Source organism: Notechis scutatus, chromosome Z (assembly GCF_049901735.1).
Source record: "Notechis scutatus isolate UNSWTSFEM ecotype Mainland chromosome Z, rNotScu1.2, whole genome shotgun sequence".
In the NCBI taxonomy this organism is placed as follows: Eukaryota; Metazoa; Chordata; class Lepidosauria; order Squamata; family Elapidae; genus Notechis; species Notechis scutatus.
Genome location: NC_142025.1, coordinates 23,959,339 through 23,983,219, shown reverse-complemented (window position 1 = coordinate 23,983,219; position 23,881 = coordinate 23,959,339). Strand labels below are relative to the sequence as shown.

General features: G+C 37.9%; 1 protein-coding gene and 1 long non-coding RNA gene across 6 annotated transcripts in view; one reads left to right on the top strand and one right to left on the bottom strand.

The window, feature by feature from the left end:
• CMC1 (C-X9-C motif containing 1) overlaps nt 1-23,881 on the bottom strand; it is a 136,334-nt gene that overhangs the window by 38,159 nt on the left and 74,294 nt on the right. For all 5 annotated transcript variants that reach the window (XR_015745658.1, XM_087945638.1, XM_026686586.2 and 2 more), the window contains one exon: nt 2,047-2,137. Coding sequence is in view for 4 of the 5 variants with exons in the window: in XM_087945638.1 (XP_087801764.1) it covers nt 2,047-2,137 (91 nt within the window). In the remaining variant the exon portion in view is untranslated. The remainder of the gene's footprint in view (nt 1-2,046; nt 2,138-23,881) is intronic.
• On the top strand, nt 10,503-14,863 carry LOC148128787 (uncharacterized). Its single transcript, XR_015745659.1, has 2 exons — nt 10,503-11,291; nt 13,521-14,863. It is a non-coding gene; the product is annotated as an uncharacterized LOC148128787 (long non-coding RNA).

Genomic DNA, 23,881 nt, shown 5'->3' with positions numbered 1-23,881 from the left:
GCAAAAAAGCTATTTATAATATTGTATTTTTATTATTCAATTAATTAAAAAAATACAATAGCATAAATAACATAATTGTCCTAGCAAGACCTAACAGCAGAAGTAAATTTCTAGAATAGTAAATAGAAATGGCTGTCAATTATAGATTGCTGATTAAATGGATCTACAGTATGTAAAATCTGGCATTATTAACATAGGATGTTACTTGTTTTCTATCCAGATCAGGCACTTAAGACCACGTAACTGTAATCCAGTCCAATCCAGTCCTCCTCCATCACTCTACTAGCCAAAAATGGGTCATGCAGAGGCCCTGCATAGCCTGTTTTCAGCCATTAGAGTACTGCTGGAGGCTGCAAACAGGCCACACAGGAACCTCATGGTGCTTCCGCATGGCCCGTTTTCAGCTGGCAGAGTGCTGCTGAAGGCTGTGGAGGCCAAAGAACGGGCTGGGCGGGGGCTTATGGTGCCTCTGTACGGCCAGTGTACCCCTCACACCAATGTCCTATGGAAGGCTTTATTTGCAAGTGTTCTTTGCACGCACAAACATTTTCCCTGGGTCTGGAAGCCAAGTAGTTGTGCACAAACACAAATGGGAAAATTCAAAGTAGCTAATATATGTTGAACCTTTTGGAGAATGTGGATGTCACAATAAAGCATGGAAGGGAACAATGTTAGGCCTTGTGAAATGTTTTGCAAAGCCCTACTATGGAAAAATCATAGGCATGAGTGAACAATTTTGAGAGAGGAATCTATGTCTTAATGGTTATAGCTATCACAGCATCTCCACAGTAACTTGATTGTGATTAGAGTGCTGGGCAACTGATTCACAATTATGATAGTTGCATTATCCTGTAGACACATGATAGCCATTTGTGACTTTCATTGCTGATAAAATCAATGGGGAAGCTGGCAGGCGTTTGCAAATAGTCATGTAACAATTGCAATTGGAAGGGCCACAATTGCTGTCCTAAGTTTTTGCAGTCATATGATGTTGTGCTTTACATTCGTAAGTTAACCCTTAGTTGTTGGTCCTAATTACCACAATTAAGCATTTGTATTCTATTCAAGATGGAATTCTCAATTATTTAACAATATATTAGCCTGTAACCAATTTCTGGTAAACAGTATAAGTTTCAAATTACAGAACCTGGTACATTTAATTAAATTTACATTTTGTCTTAGAACAAAAAAGGAAAAGACCTAATACCTGACTTAATCCTCCATAGTAGTACAGAACATTTCAGATCCCTTCACGAAACTGAATTTCCATATTGACAATCTTAATGCAATTTTAAAAAACGTTTAAACAGTTTAACTTTGGTGTGTGTTTTTTAATGGAAGAATCCCTGTCCAATACTTGCCTCCCCCCCAAGACAAAATCTTATTTATGTAAACATTTTTTCATTTTTCCTTACAACACAGGGTTTTTTTAAGTTATCTGTTTGATTTTGTTTAACATTCCCTTAATGCTCAGTCAAGTCAAATCATTTTAAAAATAGAGACACCACACATAATTATCTTTCATATATCATAAACTTTCTGAATAAATCTAACAATTCTACAGCTTTCAAATATATGCAATAAATAAATCATTTTGGTCTTAGGAGAATGAAGCTGCCATTTGTTTCCCTAATGTGTTAGGCAGACAACTCCCATTATCATAGACCACCATAATCCAATTAGCTGGAGATGCTGAGTTGGAGTTTAACTTGACTGGACAATGGCTGTGATACAGATATTCCTCCTCAAAATATCCATCATGAAGAGTTGTATTCTTTTATGAAGAATCTGCTACACTGATGGCAACAAAAAGAACAAATGGGGGGAAATGATAAGGAACAAATAAATAAAAAACAGTGCTAGTTATCTCGTGTTCTGATATAGATTTTCCCAACTTAAAGCCTTCTTAGGTTTGTCAGCTAGCCAATACAATGTTAATATCGAAGAATTAAAGCAACATCTGTATCATACCATTTAAAAAAACCACAACCCAGCAATGGATGCTCTGAAGGGTGGAGATTTCCCATTCAGTGCCTTTATACTTACTAGCCAGTGAGACATTCTTTCAGCAGTTTGTTTTCCTTTTGGCATTTTATCACCATAAGAAAACCTGTGTCTTTGCAACATTTGGTAAAGTCTGAAAAAAAACAAAGAGATGCAAAGTGGTTATGCTTCAGCAAAGGAACAGGTTAATATATCCTCATAAGAATGATCCTTATTTTTGTGATTGGTGCTTAAATTATTCATTCACAATAGAAGTTCCTCCTACTTATTATTACATTATAATATAATATCATACATTAAAGAATGTGCGATAACATGGGCTAAGAATTTTTGTTTTACTATATAGATGAATCAGTGGAAAATGTTATTAACAGATTGAAATTTACATTGTTATATTAAAATGAATTTTTATAAAATGGTGCATCATTGGTATATGACGTCAAGAGAAATTATCCAGAAGGTATAAAGGCATTTCAAATGTATGCTCAAAATATGAACAATGTCCATCATGTCTGGTGCACGGTAAAAAAGCTTTAAAAATGGATTCAATTATATGTATTGATAGATAGTTTTAAATAAATAATTAATTGAATCTAGAACATTTCTTTTAGGATTAATGGGTAAACAGAAAAGAGTCTTATAAGATTATTTCAATTTATGATTACTGTGATGAGATTACTATATGCACTAAGTTGGAAATATTTGATATTACTGATTATAGAGGAATGCTTGGTGAAATTGACAGAATTTGCTATATGGACAAATTGACTTCTTTGATTAGAGAAAGATCATTACTGGCATTCATCACTGATTGGAAACTCTGTATGGGCCTTTTGTGTGAGAAAGATAAGGATTTTGTGATTTACAGTTTTAATGATTAGAAAATAAGTTATACAAAGAATAGAGTTATGATGTAATTATGAAAGTGGTTTGACTAGAGTTATATGCATATCTGCTGATATTGGAAGCAATTTCTTTATATATTTCATGCTTTCTGTCTTTTTGCTTTTGTTTTACTTTTTCCATTTTTTTTCTTTTTCACATTCATCCTGTTTATTTTATATGACTAGCACATTTTGTAAATGACTGTAAACTGCCTAGAATCGCCTTTATAAGATGTATGGCATAGAATTTTAATAAATAAATAAATGAATTTTTTTACTTTCTTTGAATGTATTTGATAAATAAAATTCATCAATAAAAATTATTAGAAAAAAATATTCATTCAGAATATTTTTCTGAATGAAAATTTGGTGAATTTTGGTTTCTGAAAAGTTTAACTAAAAATGTTACTCATTTTTAAAAAGCAATATAGTAAGATTTCATATTTATATTGAATCTCTTTAATGCTGAGATTAGAGGCAAACAAGGTATAATTGAAAGGTTCTGCTAATTTCTGCCAGTAAAAAACTAAGTATGCTAATTTTTTTTAACTAAGCCAGAGTTCAGAGTCCTCCAATGCAACCCTATTTTATCGGAATTATCCCTGCCCATTGACATCATGTCATGATACATAGTTGTATCCTGTTCTGGCACTAAGTACTAAAGTTACTTACATGGAAGGAAAGAAAGAAAAGAGGAGTGAATCATAGCTATGAAACAACTGTAAGCCCTGTTTTTATGGTACTTTAGTGGTTACAGTTAAAGAAACTATAGGGGTAAAAAAAAACTTCTAATATTGGCACTATTAGCATCCTTCATCTACAATCAGTAGCAAACATGGACTTCCTTTATCCTATCACTCACCAGTATCTGAAATCTGCCAATTTTCTCTCTGGCAGGTCATATAAACAGTAGGAAATATACAATTCAATTATTCACATAGCAGATTTGATCCAATCCAACTTTCTGCAATCTGCTTCTCCCACTACTGATGGTAGGCATATTATCTCTGAACCTGAAAATAATATAGGCTCAGTTCATATTTCACACTGGTCATAAACATATTTTCTTTTACTAAATAGAAAGCATAAAGTTGGTATTTATGGTTTAGCATTATCTATGAATTTATCTATGGTTTGTGCTGGCTTAGAGTGGGAGCTGATTCTTGCTTTTATCAATTAAAGGCCCTGCCCCAGGTGGGAAATCCACGGCCACTGGCAGTGCCGCCATCCTCTCTTTCCCTCCCCTCTTCCCTTCTTGGGTGTGAAGGGTGGGAGGAAGGGAAGAAGGAAGTAGACAGGAATGAGAGGGGGAGGCAGGGAAGAAAGGTGAGGGGGAGGGAGGGAGGAGATGGAAATGAGAAGGAGGAAAGCAGGGAAGGAAGGGGGAGTGGGGAGGAGGAAGGAAGGAAGAAAAAAAAGGAATGAGAAGGAGGGAGGCAGGAAGGGAGGAGGGGGAGAGGGAGGGAGGGAGATTGAAATAAGAGGGAGGGTCTGAGGGAAGTCCTGCCTTAGCACTTGGCCATCAGCAGCCCTGCTGCACTTTTGCCATCCCTTTGCCCCCTCCTCCTGGCCTCTCCTGGCGGTCTCCCATCCTATTGCTAAGGATGCTTTGCTTACAAAGCCGGGTTTCCTTACATGGAGTGGTCCTCCCTCTGACCCCATGCACTTTGCCCTCCCACACCTACCATGAGCAATCTGGCCAAGGAGAGAAAGCAGTCTTGAGGAGTAGCAGCCTTGAGGTGATAAGCGTGTTCGGGCATCTCCTTGGGGATGAGGGGCTGGATCCCCAATTCCAGCCTTGCCTAGGCCCCAACAGGAGGCAGAGGACCATGCCGCTGTGTGTGGAAACACAGAGGAGAAAGTTTGCAGTAAGTAATTTCCTCCAAGTCCAACTTCTGCCTTGAACTTCTGGAAAGGAGGAGGGAGTGGGAGGGAGCTGTGTGTGGGAAGGCTGCCCTTAACAGCCAACATCCTTACCACACACAATTAGAAACGGGGATTCCCTTTTGAGAAAGTCAGTCTCCCTCGTGCAAGACCAGGAGCACTGCTCTCCTGCCTTCTCTAGCTCTCCAGAGATCTATCAAGGCAAAGTTGGGCTCAGAGGAAACTGCTTCCTGCAGACTTTCTCGTCTGCGCTTCCACACGCAGCAACATTGTCATCCACCTCCTGCTTTGCTGGGAGGAGGCACCGGACAGGGAACACCAACGATGTTTGGGAATGGGAGAAGAATGTCTCCTTTGTCATGCTGTGCACAAGCATACATGTGCACACACAAACACACCATTCTAAGCTTGGAGACTTTTATCCACATCTGAGCTTGCAACTGCCAATCAAGCTTGAGCTTGGGGAGAAGGCCCTCTCTCCTTCCTCTGTGGATAAAAGTGCCCAAACTTGGAATGCTGTGTATGTGTGTTTGTGCACACGCATGTGCTTGGCTGCCAGCAGTTTGGGGAGTTGAGGAACTTGTGTTGCACGAAATTGTCCACACATCGAGTTAGCCAGTACAGCTTGTTCTGTCCTGACCTAGTCATCCTGAGTCAGCCACGCTCAATGAGCAACATCAAGCTGACCACACCCACACAGCCATGCTCACCTGGCCGCTGTGAATCGTCAGTCTTATATGCAACTGGCCGCCCTCTATGAAATTAAGTTTGACATCCCTGGATTAGAAGAAGGAAGATTAAACTTCTAATATAAAAGCAGTTTTATACATCTGCTTTTCAAACAAGGATCTTTGCCCTGTAAGATCTGTATTGTAGCATAAATGTTTACAACAACTTCTTAGTGAAGCATGCACAAGCACACAAGCATTAAAACAAAATTATTTCAAGTATTTTTTTGCATCAGTTAATTTCATTGACCAAGCTCTACTAAAAGGATACTTAAATAATAAAAATATTAATGTTAATAATATAAATATTAATTTCAGTAATGAAATTATGGAATTTCCCACAGACCTACTTGTCTCCTAGTCAATTAAAATATTATTTATCCAAGAATATAAATCTGCCTATGCATGTTTTATTTCATTAAAAAGAACCAACTTTTCATTTATCAATAAAAGACTTAATGTAAAAACAGAATTACTATGGAAAAATACAAATCACAAACCAAATATAAGTAAACTTTAGAGTTTTCTTGTGCTATCTTCCACTGAAAAGCACAAGAGCAAATAAATTCTTTACAAGAACTCCTGATAGCATATTAGCAACTTAGACAGTATTTAATCCTTACACTGTTTTCAAATTTGCTGAATTAAGCACCTTATCTTAGCCATCTTGGAGGAAAGGATAATGACTTACTTATCTACTCACCCCTTCCATTCCTTACTGAACAGATCTTAAATATTTTCAGCTCTTTGATATCAGGTGAATATTATAACATTTTATTTGTAATAAATAGAAATTTCCAAATGTTGTTGAAATTTAGTGGGATTAAAGTCTTTTAAAATATCAATCATATTGGTATTTCACCCCATTTTGCCAACAACAATAACCACAAACAGCTGCAGGTATTTTAATGCTTTCCTATAATTGCTTATCATAATTTTTTTTTAAAGTCTCAAAGTGCCCAAATCATGAATCCAGGCTAAATTATATTCTGTTCAATTTCCAATTTGAGTCAAAGTGGAATTCATTTGCACAGGCCCAGAAAATAACTCCTAGTAGGGGAAGTATTTCATTTCCTCATTTAATGATGCAATCTGATCTGCAATGTTAGCCCTTCCTGGCCTGCTGCCTCAAGCTTTTGTAAGCTTGTTTCGCAACAGGGTTGTAATTAGGATTTTCTTATCATACTATGTAACAAATTAACACAGTTCATACTTGACTTTCTTTTCAATATTATCAAACTATTTATGAAATTGTATTCCTTTCTAACAAATTCAAGAGTGAAAACTTTCTCTTTCATACTGCTTTCAACAAATCACACCCTGTGTGATAACATTGTTAGCCTTTGCATAGTATTCTGTATTGCTGTTTCTGATGCCCAGAATCATGTAGTCTATTTGTTCTGCAGTCAGAAAGCCAGTGAAACTTCACACTGTGCAGTAAATACAACATATATTCTGTCACACATATAAATACTCTTTGACGGAAATTCTGAAAATGAATGGCTCTCATATAGCAGACACATCAGCACTCCTATTATGCAGACGTGTGCAAAAAGTGTTTCATCACACATCAGATTACATTCTTCTTTTAGTCTTAAATTTTTTAAAGAGGAAATTGCACATCCAATCTCCTATGAGAACTGTATTCATACCAAAAAAATGAATAACTTTACAATTATGGATAGTATATTTAATTGGTTAGATTAATTAATTTAAGTTCCTTAATACTGGTGCTTATTTCATAAAACCAAGGCTAAGAGCAATAGAACTATGCACTGCAAACATTTTAAGGGATAACCCCCTTTATTCTTTTACATAATCATAATATCTCATATTACTAGATCTGCCTTCCTAATGGTTGGTGAAATTAATGGGACAGAATTCAGCAATGCTAAAACTATATCAGGATAACCAGGTTTTAATCTACCCTCAGCCATGGAGACTCACTAGGTACCACAAAGTAAATACAGTCTTGTAGCTCAAATTATCTTGTGGGGTTGTTGTTGTGGGGTAAAACAGAAGACAAGAACACTCCCATCAACACCAAACAGGACAAAGCACTAAAATACAATCAGCTCAGAGACTTTCCTTATAGGTACACAAACATAATCACCTCCCCCAACCATGTGGTTTTAACAGATATGACTGCTTTAATCTCTATAAATACACAGCAATAGCACTTATACCGCTTCACAGTGCTTTACAGCACTCTAAGTGGTTTACAGAGTCAACATATTGCCCTCAACAATCTGGGTCCACATTCTACCAACTTCAGAAGGTTGGAAGGCTAAGTCAACCTTGAGCCAGTGAGACCTGAACTGCCAAACTGCTGACAGGTGGTAATCAGCAGAAGTAGCCTGCAGTACTGCATTCTAACACTGCACCACCATTAATCAATTATTAATTATTAATAATATTCTCCAGCAACAATCTTATTTTATGTATAAAAGACGGAACTATAAATTTATATTTTGTTAAAAAATCCATATTAAAATCTATTTTGAGGAGATATACCTTGGACACATGGTATCTTAATAGTTTTAAAGCTAGGCATATCCCATCTTCTATAACGGGTGTCAAACTTGATTTCGTTGAGGACCACATCAGGGTTCTGTTTGACCTGGGGGGGTAGGGGGGAGTGTCCAGGGTGGGCATGGGCAGCCCAATGTCACTTTTGTCGGAGATACCTGTGGTGGTCCAAACACTCTGCCAGTGAAAATGGGCTCCCGAGCTCTGTTTTTGGCTGTGACGGCTGCCTGCAATCCTCTGCTAGTGCAGCCCTCATTAGCTGTTTTCGGCTGTGATTTCCTCTGCAAGAAAAAAATGAAGCTTAGGAAGGTGGAGTGCGGGGTCCATTTTCACTGGCAGAGGCACCACAGGCCAGTTCTTTGCTGTTTCCAGGACAGCCTTGTGGGCCAGATCTAAGCACCCTCCAGGCCAGATCTGGCCCAGGGGGCTCGAGTTTGACATCCCTGTTCTTAAAGTCCTCTTGGAGTCCTAATGGACAATCATTTAAATATGAGCCAACAGTGTGCTGCAGCTGCCAAAAAAAGGCAACACAGTTCTAGGCTGCATAAACAGAGGGATAGAATCAAGATCATGTGCAATTTTTTTTTTGTAAAAAAGTTTTTTTTATTTTTATATTTCAAAAACATCTCTTGGTGAACAGTGCGACTCCAGGTTTTTACATTTCCATACAAACATGACTTCATATAATTATAAGCTCACCTTTGATTATAACAATGATTTATCACAATACAGTCACTTTTTAATTATCACTTTATAAGTTAGTAACAATCTCATAACTACTACATAACCTATATGCATTTTAGGCCAGATTCCGCATGGTATTTTCCCCCTTAATTAGGTTCTAAGTCATTTATTATTTCAAATATACTGCTTAAAAAAAATAAAGGGAACACTTAAAACAACACAATGTAACTCCAAGTCAATCACACTTCTGTGAAATCAAACTGTCCGCCTAGGTAGCAACACTGATTGACAATCAATTTCACATGCTGTTGTGCAAATGGAATAGACAACAGCTGGAAAACAGAGGCCGTTAGCAAGACATCCCCAATAAAGGAGTGGTTCTGCAGGCGGTGACCACAGACCACTTCTCAGTTCCTATGCTTTCTGGCTGATGGTTTGGTCACTTTTGAACGCTGGCGGTGCTTTCACTCTAGTGGTAGCATGACACAGAGTCTACAACCCACACAAGTGGCTCAGGTAGTGCAGCTCATCCAGGATGGCACAGCAATGCGAGCTGTGGCAAGAAGGTTTGCTGTGTCTGTCCAGAGCATGGAGGCACTACCAGGAGACAGGCCAGTACATCAGGAGACGTGAAGGAGGCCATAGGAGGGCAACAACCCAGCATCAGGACCGCTACCTCTGCCTTTGTGCAAGGAGGGACAGGAGGAGCACTGCCAGAGCCCTGCAAAATGACCTCCAGCGGGCCACAAATGTGCATGTGGCTGCTCAAACGGTCAGAAACAGACTCCATGAGGGTGGTATGAGGGCCCGACGTCCACAGGTGGGGGTTGTGCTTACAGCCCAACACCGTGCAGGGAATTTGGCATTTGCCAGAGAACACCAAGATTGGCAAATTCGCCACTGGTGCCCTGTGCTCTTCACAGATGAAAGCAGGTTCACGCTGAGCACATGTGACAGACGTGACAGGGTCTGGAGACGCCGTGGAGAATGTTCTGCTGCCTGCAACATCCTCCAGCATGACCGGCTTGGCAGTGGGTCAGTAATGGTGGGGGTGGCATTTCTTTAGGGGGCCGCACAGCCCTCCACGTGCTCGCCAGAGGTAGCCTGACTGCCATTAGGTACCGAGATGAGCTCTTCAGACCCCTTGTGAGACCATATGCTGGTGTGGTTGGCCCTGGGTTCCTTCTAATGCACGACAATGCTAGACCTCATGTGGCTGGAGTGTATCAGCAGTTCCTGCAAGGCAAAGGCACTGATGCTATGGACTGGCCCGCCCGTTCCCCAGACCTGAATCCAATTGAGTACATCTGGGACATCATGTCTCGCTCCATCCACCAACGCCACATTGCACCACAGACTGTCCAGGAATTGGAGGATGCTTTAGTCCAGGTGTGGGAGAAGATTCCTCAGGAGACCATCTGCCACCTCATCAGGAGCATGCCCAGGCGTTGTAGGGAGGTCATACAGGCACGTGGAGGCCACACACACTACTGAGCCTCATTTTGACTTATTTTAAGGACATTACATCAAAGTTGGATCAGCCTGTAGTGTTTTTTTCCACTTTAATTTTGAGTGTAACTCCAAATCCAGACCTCCATGGGTTGCTAAATTTGATTTCCATTGATAATTATTGTGTGATTTTGTTGTCAGCACATTCAACTATGTAATGAACGAAGTATTTAATAAGAATATTTCATTCATTCAGATCTAGTATGTCTTATTTTTGTGTTCCCTTTATTTTTTGAGCAGTGTACATTAATCTATTTCATTAATCATAGAGACATGTTTATTTTTTTTGTAACAATCCTCATGGTTCATTTTAACTATATTAATCTTATTAAACATATTTATCATACTTATCATAGCTTCCCTTTTCCACATTTATTCCAATTATATCTATGTGTAGTTTAACAGTTTCAAATCACCCAGTAGCAAAAAAACTCCATCAGTTCCTATATTTTTTTTACCTTCTGAATCATTTATTATTTCAAATGCATTTCTTTACAACACATTACTTTGCAGAATCCCCTTTCTTAGTGCTATTATCTCTATGTCTTCTAACTAAACGATTTTTCATTTTTATTCGGTTTCCATATCCCCTTATTTCCTGGTCCTTTCTCTTATTATCTTTTTTTCCTTCATTTTTTCCCTCCATTTCTGTAGAGTTGTAATTGCAGGAATGTTCCAATCTCGGATGGCAAACCTCAGATAAAGAATGTTTCCAAGCAAATACAACTCAGGCAAACAAAGTCACTAATCTAAAGGAGAATTAGAGAGAGGAAGTAAACATATGTTAGACTTTAACTAGAGATAATTAATTGTATTAATTACTGTGCTAAACAGTAACGAAAGTTAAGCAGTAACCAAAGTTAACCAATGATGGAGGATAACTAAAAATGTGTATAAATGCAAGACTAGACTCCAATAAAGATCATCATGATTCAGTTGTTCATGATCAAACAACTCGACTGCCTCGTCATTGCAACAAGTGGCGCCTGAACAGGGACCCTCTTACTTCGTCCAGCAAGGATTTGGTGCACCTTCAACCCTTTGTGGTTTCTTCAACCTTTTGGTTTCTGTAAGTATGGGGTCTTTGCTTTCTGAGGAACAAAGGAAGCATGTAGATGAAAGGCTATTTGTTGAAGAAAAATAATACCGAGGTACCACAGAGAAATCTCTTAAGGCTGGTCCAGGAGATTGCAGCTCAGTGCCTATGGTACCCAGAAAAGGGGTCTTTAAAATTAACTGATTGGGAATGTATAGGGAAAACATTGCATACTGAACCTCGAGCAAAAACAGAAGTTTTGCATGTGTGGCATTTGTGTAGGCACGCAATTGAAAAATTTGGTCACAATGAACTTTCTCTTTTAACACCTCCACCTTCACGTTATACTAATGCTGTCATTTGTCCCCCTTCTTCACCTGAATATATGTCTTCAATTTCCTCAGCTCCTGCAGATACAGGGCAAAAGCCTCCTGACTCTATTGTTCAGTCTTCTTTTCAGAAAATGGTAGAGTCTTGTAAAAGGGATGCCTCTGTCTCAGGAACAGAACTTGCAGAATTACTGTCTGTTTGTCTAGTACAATATCATCCTGGTCAGGGGCCACAGCTTGGACTGCAAGTAGCAGAATGGGTGGGTCTGCCTTATCAGATCTTAAGAGAGTTAAAAAAGGCAGTTACAGACTATGGGATTAGTGGTAATTTTACAAGAGGACTTGTAGAAGGAATAAAAAATGGTTATACAATGATCCCTGAAGCTTGGAAGCAAATATTACTTGACTCCTCCAGCAGTCTCTCTCACTCCTCCCCAGCCACAGCCGGTAGTGCTGGGATCGATTTAATCACTCAAGAGGAAACTGAATTTAAATTTCCCATGGAAGTTAAAATAGTTCCATCTCAATTTAAAGGTCCTCTTCCTTCGGGATTAGTTGGCTTAATTTTGCCTCGTTCTTCTGCACACAAAAAGGGCTGTTTTGTTGTGCCTGGGGTAATAGATTCAGATTACACTGGTATCCTCATGATTCAGATTTGGGTGAATCTTCCTCAAGTTCTTCCTTGTAATTCTTCTGTTGCTCAATTGCTTCTTCTTCCATATGAAAATCCATCTCCTGGTATAGGTAATCGTGGGGATGCAGGATTTGGATCAACTTCTTTATCTGTAGGCTTACTTCATCAGCTGAACTCCTCTCGTCCTTTGTTAATGCTCTTCCTTAATAAACAACCATTTCAAGGGTTATTGGATACTGGAGCCAATGTTACTGTCATCTCCTCTTTACAGTGGCCAAAAATGACAGTTTCTTCATTGTGGGGAATAGGAGGTTCTACAGCTGCTTGGCAGAGTGTTCAAGAAATTAATGTTACAACATCTGCTGGTAAGTCCTTTTTCCTACAACCATACATTCTAGATATTCATACTAATATTTGGGGCTGTGATATCCTTTCTCTTCTTAATGCCCATTTGATTCTTGATGATGGCTCTTCCTCTTAAATGGCTCTGTTGTACGCCGGTTTGGGTGGAACAATGGCCATTATCAAGGGAAAAACTCGCTTGTATTCTTTGTATGTAGAACACATTCGAAGTCATACTCCCTTTACTAATGCCTTGACTGAAGGAAATCAGAAGGCAGATGAATCCTTAAAGGATGTTGCGTCTTTGTTTGCTGATCCTGTTGCCAGTCATTCTATTTGCATCAAAATGCCAAATCACTTGCAAAGCAATTTAAAATTTCATTATCTCAAGCTCGGGATATTGTCCGTGCTTGTCCAGCTTGTCAGCAACTGGCAGTTCCCTTTCCAGTAGGTGTCAACCCACGAGGAACCCAAGCTAATCAAATTTGGCAAATGGATGTAACTCAATTTTCAACCTTTAAGCCATACTGTTATCTTCATACATTGACACTCATTCACACTTCCTTTGGGTTACTGCTTCAAAACATGAACGTACTTCAGATGTTATTTCTCATTGCCTATCCTCTTTTGCTGTAATGGGTCGGCCTTCTCAGTTTAAAACTGACAATGGCCCCGCTTATATTAGTAAGGAATTTCAAACCTTTTGTCAGAAATGGAATATCACTTTAGTGCACGGAACTCCTTACAACTCTCAGGGTCAAGCTATAGTTGAGCAAGCTCATCGTACTTTTAAGGCATTGCTTCAGAAACAATTACAAACTGAGTCTGGCCCTTACCATCTGCGAAAGATTCAAAATCTCATTGCTGTAGCATTATATACTTGGAATTATTTAACCTTTTTAGATTCTCTTGCAGACTCACCTGTTAATTTGCATTTCTGAACTACTGAATCTTTAGCAAGGCCTTTGGTAAAGTATCGCCAAGCTCCAGATCCAACCTGGAAAGGCCCTACACCGCTGATCACCTGGGGTCGCGGTTATGCCGCCGTGGAAGATCCTTCTACTCGACAAGCAGTGTGAGTTCCAGCGCGCTGTGTTCGTCCATATCATGGCATGGCATCAGGGCCTTCACAACCCAATTCCGGATTTCAATCTTCATCTGAATACAGAAGTCCGTCTTCCAAGGTCAACACGCCCGCAACCCATCACTTGGGGCCAGGTTAAATCTACTACATATCAAGCTCAACAACAACTGCAACAGGCCTCATTACCTCAGACTCCTGAAAATCTTGTTGCTGCTGTTTTTGCTATTATTACTGCTAACTCTGTTACCATTTTACTTTGTATTTTCTTGTTTATGGTTAATGGTGTTTCTGCTCAAAATGACACTTCTGTGGTTCGTCATGCCCAATACATGTTTATGACCCATGGCACAAATATTATTTTATACTATGAGCCCCCAATGGCATTTGGTCAAATTTCTTTTACCCCTAACTTGATCATGTCTTCTACATTTATTGTCTCACAACTACAATCTATTTCACACTCCTGGCTATTTTCTACACCTCTATGCAATTGAATTCTGTCCGTTGGCGTTACTTGAAAGTTAGTCAATTTACAAGGGGTCTGTGTTTCTGTTGTCACGCTAAACACACTTGGCTTCATAATTGGTCTGATTATGATGCTGCTCAGCACATATTAAAGCTAGGGAATTATAGTTATTGTTCTGACTACTATTGGTTGTCAGGTACCTTTAATTCTTCTTTGCATGGAATTAATATAGCTCCTGATATGTATCCTGACAATTTTCCTATTTTTAATGCCTCTGATCAATCTAATACAGGATCGATATGTGCTGGTTGGCAGCTTAAGGATCCTAATATGTGGTTCTTTTTTGATAAATATGCTACTAATGTTCATCCTCAGAATTATCAATGTGCAACTATAGGTTATTTTACTCTACCTGTTCAAATAGGTATGCTCCCATCAACTCGACAGCGGCATTCCTCTCTGGGGCCTACATGTAATGATGAAGTCATTATTGACACACAATTGTCTTCTGGTTCTACATTTGGCCGTGCATTGGCAGGGGCCGTTACAGGAGTCCTTACTCTAGGCTCTTATCCTGGCATAATTGCTCAAGAAAACAGGTGATCTATTCTTGGTCTCACCTGCAGACTTGAAAAATCCATCAATGCTACCGCTGCTATTATTCGTGATTTGCAGCATGAAATAGAAGACTTAAATCAAGATGTCTTACAGCAGCATTTTGCCATAGACTATCTTTTAGCCCATCAGGGAGGGTTCTGTACGTTAGTTGGACACCGTGGGTGTGCTGTGCATTTTTATTCTTTGAATAAAACTATTGAGGATGAGCTTGCCAATTTACAATCATACATTCAAAATAATATCCATGCCCATTACTCACCTTTTGAGTGGCTAACCAATTGGCTCCCTGATTGGTCTTGGCTCAGACAGTTTTTCTTTTATGCTATAATTATTATTATTGTACTAATTGCAACCTGTTGTTTTATTCAATGTATTCCAAATTTATTCGCATTGTTTCGTCCTGCTTCCCCCTCTCTTAATCCTCTACAATTGCGATACATTCATAAATCTTTGAATCCTCCATTTAAAATAAAAAACGAGGATATGTAGAGTTGTAATTGCAGGAATGTTCCAATCTCGGATGGCAAACCGCAGATAAAGAATGTTTCCAAGCAAATACAACTCAGGCAAACAAAGTTATCTAAAGGAGGATTAGAGAGAGGAAGTAAACATATGTTAGACTTTAACTAGAGATAATTAATTGTATTAATTACTGTGCTAAACAGTAACGAAAGTTAAGCAGTAACCAAGTTAACCAATGATGGAGGATAACTAAAAATGTGTATAAATGCAAGACTAGACTCCAATAAAGATAATCATGATTCAGTTGTTCATGATCAAACAACTCGACTGCCTCGTCATTACAACAATTTGTTACTCCAATTTTTATCCCCTTCCCTCTTGAAAACATTCTTCTGTAATTCCCTTTTCTGCTGTTTCCTTTTTCTTTGTTTGGCTTTCCAAACATTTCCCTTTTTAATTGTCTCCTCAAGCCTCCCAGTTTTATTTTTTATTTTTTCCCCTTTGTTTTAATGTTCATTGTTCCATTTGTTCATCAAAGCTGGCTTCTTCTTTAGTCGACTCCTCCCCTTCTGGCACTCCTTGTTGTTCTTTGTTCTCCAGAATCGCCATTTCTATTAGTTGTAAGGCAATACAATTCATTTCTTTCCTGTAATATTATGTTTCTTAGTTCCATTTTTATTTCCATGAAAAAAATCTGCCATTTTTATATACTTCTTTTAGATTTCCCCCCTTTCTTTAATATTTAAGTCCAAACCAATTGTCCAGTAATTTAATTCAACCAGCGTCTTTGATGTTATTTTCAACTATCAGCTTCTATTAATTCCTCTTTGGGTTTTCTCCAGAGTGTCAAATAATCCAATATCCATAAGTTTAGAGTTGTGCCAAAATCACCAAACAATCCCAAAGTAATCTTCCTACTTCTTTCTTTTATCTTAATATTCTGTATCTTCACTTTTCACTTTTCAGTGTTTATATTTTATTGTAACAAAGTTCTTTTTTGTATCAAGTTCCATTTTTGAAAGAATCAAGCACTTTTTAAAGTCACTGAAATTTTTCCTTTACCATTAAGTGGCACTATCTGTTATGTCCAAGTTCCACCCTTTCTTTCCACTTTCTTTTCCCTATTTAAGGCTTTTACGTTTCAACAATCCAATAAATCCAATTATCAATTACTATTTTTTTTTTACAGATTCAAGTTCAGCTTTTGATTTGTTTAGTGCCAAAATCTATATTTATCCAATTTAAGCAAATATTTTCTTTTAATCTCCTCCTTAAATTTAACTCCTTTCAAAGTTCAAAGCCACTTTTATCTATCAACTTTTCTTTTCACTTTCTCTGGTCACCGCTTTCACAGTCTTTCTTTAAAATTTCTTAGTATCTTAATTCTGGGGTACCTTTATGTCCAAATATCGTGCCTGGTTATCCTGGTCTTCACACTGTCTTCTACTTCACTGCTTCAGCACCATCTTTGTCCCGGTTAACTTTACGTCTTCAGGGTGGCCATGTTTGGCCACCACTACAGCCCGTCTTTGGAGGGAGCATACCTAGCCAGGGAGGTAGATGCAGCTCCCCTCGACCCAACTGGCAGTCTCCCTCTTTTTCGCCACACTTCAGGGTGGTTCGGGCCCCGTTCAGAGCCCTCCAACCGGCAGAGCACAGATCAAAGCAGCACATGATCGTGGTCTTCGGTCCATCCACGATGGAAACACCACTGGAAGTCCCAAGATCATGTGAAATGTTAATTCCACTTTATAATGCCTTGGTAATGCTACACTTGCAATACTACATCCAGTTTCGGTTGCCACTGTGTAAAAAAGATATTGAGATTCTAGAAAGAGTGCAGAGAAGAGCAACAAAGATGATTAGGGGACTGGAGGCTAAAACATATAAAGAATGGTTGCTGGAACTGGGTATGTCTAATCTGATGAAAAGAAGGACTAAGGGGAACATGATAGCAATCTCCCAATATCTCAGGGGTTGCCACAAAGAAGAGGGAGTCAAGCTTTCTCCAAAGCACCAGAGGGTAGGACAAGAAGCAATGGGTGAAAATTAATCAAGGAGAGAGACAACTTAGAACTAAGCAGAAATTTCCTGACAGAACAATTAATCAGTGGAACAACTTGCCTTCAAAGGTTATGAAAGCTCCAACATTGGAAGTTTTTAAGAAGAGTTTGGATAACAATTTGTCTGAAGTGGTGTAGGGTTTTCTGCCTAAGCTGGAAGTTGGACTACAAGACCTCCAAGGTCTCTTCCAATTCTATTCTATTCTAAATATATACATAGCCCAACTTGCTTGGAGGTATCCAAAAACATTCTGGGCAGAAATATACAGTTTTTGGGTGGATCACAAAGACAGATGTTTTCATCATTTCAAATGAATATGCTGCCTATAATTAGCAGAAAAAAATGTTGGCATTTTCAAGCTTAACATTTGATCCAGAGAGCAATTAAGATTTCTGCTTCCCATTGGTAGTTGTTTAAGTAGCGCAATAGCCCTGACAACAGTTTTTCTTTCTCTTGTAATCATTCATCCTGAAAGCTGTGAAGCAAAAACACATATGTGCAGACCCAAACAAAATAAAATAAGAGGCTGAGACAATGGGAGGTCTCTCTCACTTGTTAAGTCACCAGCTTCAGCTGGTTAAAGGTGTGATAGCCTAGTGAACGAAGACTGAACTGACGACAGAGGGAGCATAGCCCAAAAAGACTCATTGCAGATTGCAGTGGATGGGCCACAGGAAGAATGATCACAATGTGATAAAAATGCTTCCAGCTACAAAGCTTTGTGATGTTAATGCTAAATAAAAATGAAAAGAAAGGAAGGGGAAAGGAAGCAGGCTCAAGAATATTAGAATTCTATCAAGGGATATATAATTATGATATAATTACTATGGGCTCCTGTAACCTCAATCCTTGCGTGTGTGTGTGTGTGTGTGTGTGTGTGTGTGTGTGTGTAAAATTCAGACCATTTTCAAATGTTTACTAGAAGCTGTCAAGGAATTTGAAAAACATGGCAGTGTTCATTTTTATTAAACAGTTTTGATCATTCAAGAAATTTTCTTTCCCCACCTTGGATATCTGCCCCCAGAACATTCAGTACAGCTTCTCGATTAATTTTTAAAAAGGGAAATGCTGACATGTGGAGTTGAAGGGCAAAATGTGAGTTGACACATGCTTGGATGTGCATACAACACCTGTGAAGAACCCTGAAGCCAAGCACTTCCTTTCTCAGTACTTGTGGCAGCTGTGCAAGCCCAGAAAAAGATATAGCTGCTTCAAGGTGTTCCCAACAAGTACTATGTCCAAATCATATGTCATCATTTGAATCTGGATCTCTGCCCAACCTTATTAAAAAAGACTCAATTCTCACAAAACCTAACTTGCAGAAAACACTCTTTCTTCCCTCTGGTTTCCTTTCGTACCTATTTCTATATTTAGATGTTACCCTGAGGATGGTCAAAAACTAGCTGCACTAATAAAAACAAGCTTTAGAAAGACAGCCTACAGATAAACAATGTGTTTAATGTTTTTACAGTGTTATCCATAATGTAAAAAATAAAGTAATAATTGCAAGGCAGTAGACATCTAACAATCAGACTGAATGATCAGAATGTTAAATGAGGAACTGTAGGTCTTCAGATCCAGTCTCACACTCAAAGAGAAGAAAAAACAAGCCATCCAAAAATCTTTTGTTAATTTATTTGAGACTGCTTAAAATTAATAATCATTTGACTTGTAGCAAAAAATAATAAAACCAATTTATTGTGGTTAAAAGATTACAGTATGCAAATGAGAAAAATATGTCTGTGAGGCTACATTGCTATATAGCTTTAAGTCATCGTTCAAAAGTCTGGAGATAGTTTTCTTTTAAATGCAACTACATTTCTCACTTTTATAGCTAAAAAAGTATATTCATAAGTATAGTACTAGTAACTATAGTACTAGTAATGGGAATTTAAACAAAACACACACATGAAAATTCCAAGACATTCAGAACAAAACAAATTGCATTCTTTAAATTAATATATTTCTTTCAAATTGGATCAGCCAGTAGACATATTTGGCTTTAACTTGTAATTCTGGGAATTGCACTAACAGTTTCTTTAAACTAGAAATAGTTCTCATTTAGTGACAACAATTGAGACTGACAATCCAGTCATTAAATGAAGTGGTTGTTCAATGAAACCATGACTGTGCTTCCAATGTTACTTGAACTTTCTTATACTTTTCTGATCTGCAAATGTTGTAAATGTGAGGATTAGTCACAAATTTACTTTTTTATCATTGTTGTAACTTTGAGCAGTTGCTAAATGAGTCAGTTGCTAAAGAGGGATTACCTATATCTATTTAATATATTACATACATACATCTATCTTTGTACCTGGACAGATGGAGGGACAGACAACATGAATTCATGCACCCATCCAGATGCTGGCCATATATTTTAAAAAATACTTTTCAAATATTCAACAAATTAAAAAGCTCTTATATTTTACTATAAGGAAATCATTTCCATTCCACATCTGTTTCTCAATTAGCCATTGCATATTATTTGGATATAAAACATTAAATCTCTTGTATTTTCAAATTACATTTTTTATCTCACTTATGCCAAGATTCGTTTCTAAAAGAAACCTGTATGTCATATTTCAACATTCACTCGATATAATCTTAGCATACACAGTTGTGTTATGCTGCCCATTTGTAATAAACTAGACACTGAATTACAATGGCTGTTGAGACTGGAACTGTTCTAAACGATGTAGTTTGTAAAATGCAATAAATACCACGTGCTCAAATCACAATGATGGCAATCCTGGTCTCAGTTGCTGTTGTAAATTTAGGATTGTGGGAAGAGATAGGAGTCCCAAGCAAGGAGTCATAAGCAGAAGCTACATAGCATGGATGTGTTAATGAGTACTGCTAAGAGATGTGTTAATGAGTTAATGAGTTCTGTTAAGAGATCTGGGGAGGGTTCATGGAGGTCGTATGTGAGAATGGGAAGCCAAGGCTGTACAAAGGCAGGAGGCTTCTGAAGATGATATTGTGGAGTATGAGATTCCTGGATTCCTTGAGAGAAAAATGTGATGGGACCGACTTACTGGAGTGACTTGCAACCTTCCCTGGCAGTTTCTTCTTTGACTCTGCTTGCAGGAAGCTGGCAGAGAAAGACATGGTGATAATATGTCCATAATTTACTGTGACATAATTGTAATCCCGGCACTCAAGCATCTAGATCACGATCATGTGACCAAGAGGGTGCTACAATGCCCAAAACTTCCTGAAACTTTGAATATTCACCGAACAAATGGATATAAACCGACAACTATCTGTAGATATAATTCAAATAAGCTCACACAATCAGATCCAAATGTACCTTTTCTGGATTAGACCATGACAGTACTTTTAGATCATTTAACTTTTCCTTCCAGATAGCAACCTATTGCCCAAAAATCCTTTTCATTCATTTGGGGACTGAACCAAATGAGAAGAATATGCATATTCCAATCTAGAAATACCGTAGCTACAGATTCAACTTAACAGAACTCTCCTGATTTTGACATAATTGTCAGAGGAATAGGATGTTTCCAGGGGTGGGATACTACTGGTTCAGGCCAGTTCTATAGAACCTGCAGCTGCAACGAGCAGCTGACACCGAACTGGTTCAGTGTTTGGCCCACCTGCCTGCCCGGCTCTAAACTGTCCTTTATTCCCTGCTTTTCCCTCCTCAGCTGCTTTGCGTGACATAGCTGAGGTTGAAAAAGCAGGAAGCAAGAGGATTTTCAAATGCTGTGCACCTGAGCGCAGCACTTGTCAGCTGCACAGCTGATGATTCCTTGCAAACTCTGCACACTGCGCAGCTCGGAGAACCGGCAAAGTTGTTATTTTTCCTTCCCCCGACCATCAGCTGTTCAGCTCTGCCGGGAGATTTAGATTAGCTAAAAAGTAGGAAATCCTTGGATTTTTTTTGCTTTCTAGCTAATCTAAAAAGCAGAGCCGAACCTTCCTTAGGACTGAAGTTTTCAGTGCAGACTCAGGTAGCCGACTGCAGATAGATAGATCTCTAAGTTAGTCTGTGATTCTGTGAACAACTCAATCTGCCTGCCTGCTTTGCCTGCTTTTGGGTAAAAGTTGCTCTTTTTTTAATAAAAAAAATCAATATTTACATAAATATAGTATTTACAGACAAGCCATGCCCACCCAGTCACATGACCACCAAGCCACACCCACAAATTAGGCCACACCCACAGAACCGGTTGTTAAGAAATTTGAATCCCACCCCTGGATGTTTCTATAAGATCCAGCACACATCACTGTTTCTTCATACAATGATTTATCCAATTTATGCCTTATATTAAAATAAGCTTATGTGGTAAGAAGCTATTGTAAAAGAGGGATTCTATTATTAACCTTAAATTGCTTAGTATAAGGCATTTATATAGTACTTAGCAGAGAAACTATTTCAAAATAATTTGCTACTATTATCTCATCATCTGCAATAATCTGCATCATACAGCATGGGAAAGGGAAAATGCTAGTACATTATTTTATAAGGGAAACAGATTCTTTCTAGAATCAGAAGTTAGCTGAATGGAGCTACTGACTACATTGAATCTATATGAATACTAGTAGGCTGACAATGCTTTATATTTATTTACTGGCCAGACAAAAACTGATTGGATGACAGTTATTTTCAAACTTTAGATCACAAATAGACATGACTGGCACATTGTTTCTTGATGTTCAAACAGATATCTGAGTACTCAAATGTAGATTGGTATCTATCTTGGGTATATGTTAAATTGGATTGAGAAAAACTAGAAGGCAGAAAAAATAGTATATATGTGAAAGCCATCAAGTAGGCTTTAAGAAAAGAAAAACACAGAAACTATAAAACCACAACCTTACCAAACCAAATTCCTTTAATTTGCCAACATCATGTCACTACCTTCACCCTCTGCAAATCAAGGCCACTTCCCCTCCTCCCAAAATAAGTTCTTTTATGCTGAGATATTGTCTATCCTCTTTGTTTTTAAGATGGCATAAAATATTTTTAAAACTGAAGCAAAATATACTGGTTTTCCTGTGTGCAATTTATAAATATGAGCATTCTGAGAATTAATCATTCTATGGCATGACACAAACAGACATTATAGTTTTAACTATGTCTTACAATTTATCATTCAACAATCAATTCAGTCAAAATTATTACCATGAATGGATTAATTTTCTAATATCTATTTCTACATTTCAAGCTGGTCAAAGATCAAAATAAGCTGTATATTAAAACTGAAATGTTGAACATGTGACACTCCAGAATATCAATTTGTATGTGTATGTGTGTGTGTACTTTTCTTACATTCAATAAAATCCAACTATTACCTATAATCAAAGCATCACTGATAATAATCTTAGAAGGTGCTCTGCAGTTTATATGAAGGGTTTACAATTTTACTACTTAAGAACTGGTCCTATGGAGGTGTTATCTCACCATTTATATTTTCTTCAACACTTATGATATTGCTATCACACTCTTAAAATAGGAAAACATCTACCATGAACCAGAACAAGCTTAGTTATATTCTCCCACTGTGACGTGTGTGTGTGTGTGTGTGTGTGTGTGTGTGTGTGTGTAAATAATATCATTACCAGCTTGAATCAATCCATTGCAGGATGAAAGTCTCATCCCTGAAGGTTAGGGATTGTAATATACCACACTGATCAAATATGGTTTGGCAGATTGATACTTCTTGACTTCCCATTCTAGGGCTGAAAAGCTAGGGCTGACCAAAGTCACCTAGCCAGTTTCTGTGCTTAAAGAGTACTAGAAACTAGATCTCCTATTTCCAGCCCAGCTGCTTAACTACTACAAGTATACCTCTCTTTTTCCTGTCACATACAAACACACACACACACACACACACACACACACACACACAAGTATTTTTTAGCTACCATTCAATAGAATCACAGGCACTGAAAAATATTTAGGTATTGTACATATTGGTTATTTGAATCATCTGATTGGGAAGACATCCAAAAGATGTTGAATTATTTTAAAAAAACACCAATAAACATGCTCATTTTTAAAAACATGTTTTAATACATAGTAATTATTAGATTATTTTGAATATTATATATTTACAAATAATACATTTATGGATATATGTCATGATGCAAATTGAAAGTACAGCGAACATGAAAAGACTGTTCCACGTTTTAGTGCATAAGCTATTTGTTATTTCTGACACAGTACAAAAGGCAGCTTCTCTGTAGATTGATCATGGTTCAGTTAACATCACTGAATATCTAATACCTCCAACTCAATTAATTCTCACCTTATTAAGATCAGACTGATATTCAAACTAAATCAGGTCTCCAGTCAAGTAGAAATCAATATTTCTTATTTTACTTTTAAATTATAGCAACAAATAAAATATACACATCATCAATGTGCCAGGAATGGCTTTCTTAGCCTGGCCCACTATGGCATGCATAACAGAACTGATTAAAGAATTATTCTAATTTGAATAGGAACATATAGCAAAACAAGATCAATCTAAATATGGTAAAGTAGAGAGAAGTAATTATGAGGCCAGCAAAAGACTGATATAGCATAAAGTTTTATTCTCTGCTAATAATTGTGTACTAAATAATGAACCTTACTTTGTAAGACCTCTGTAGCAA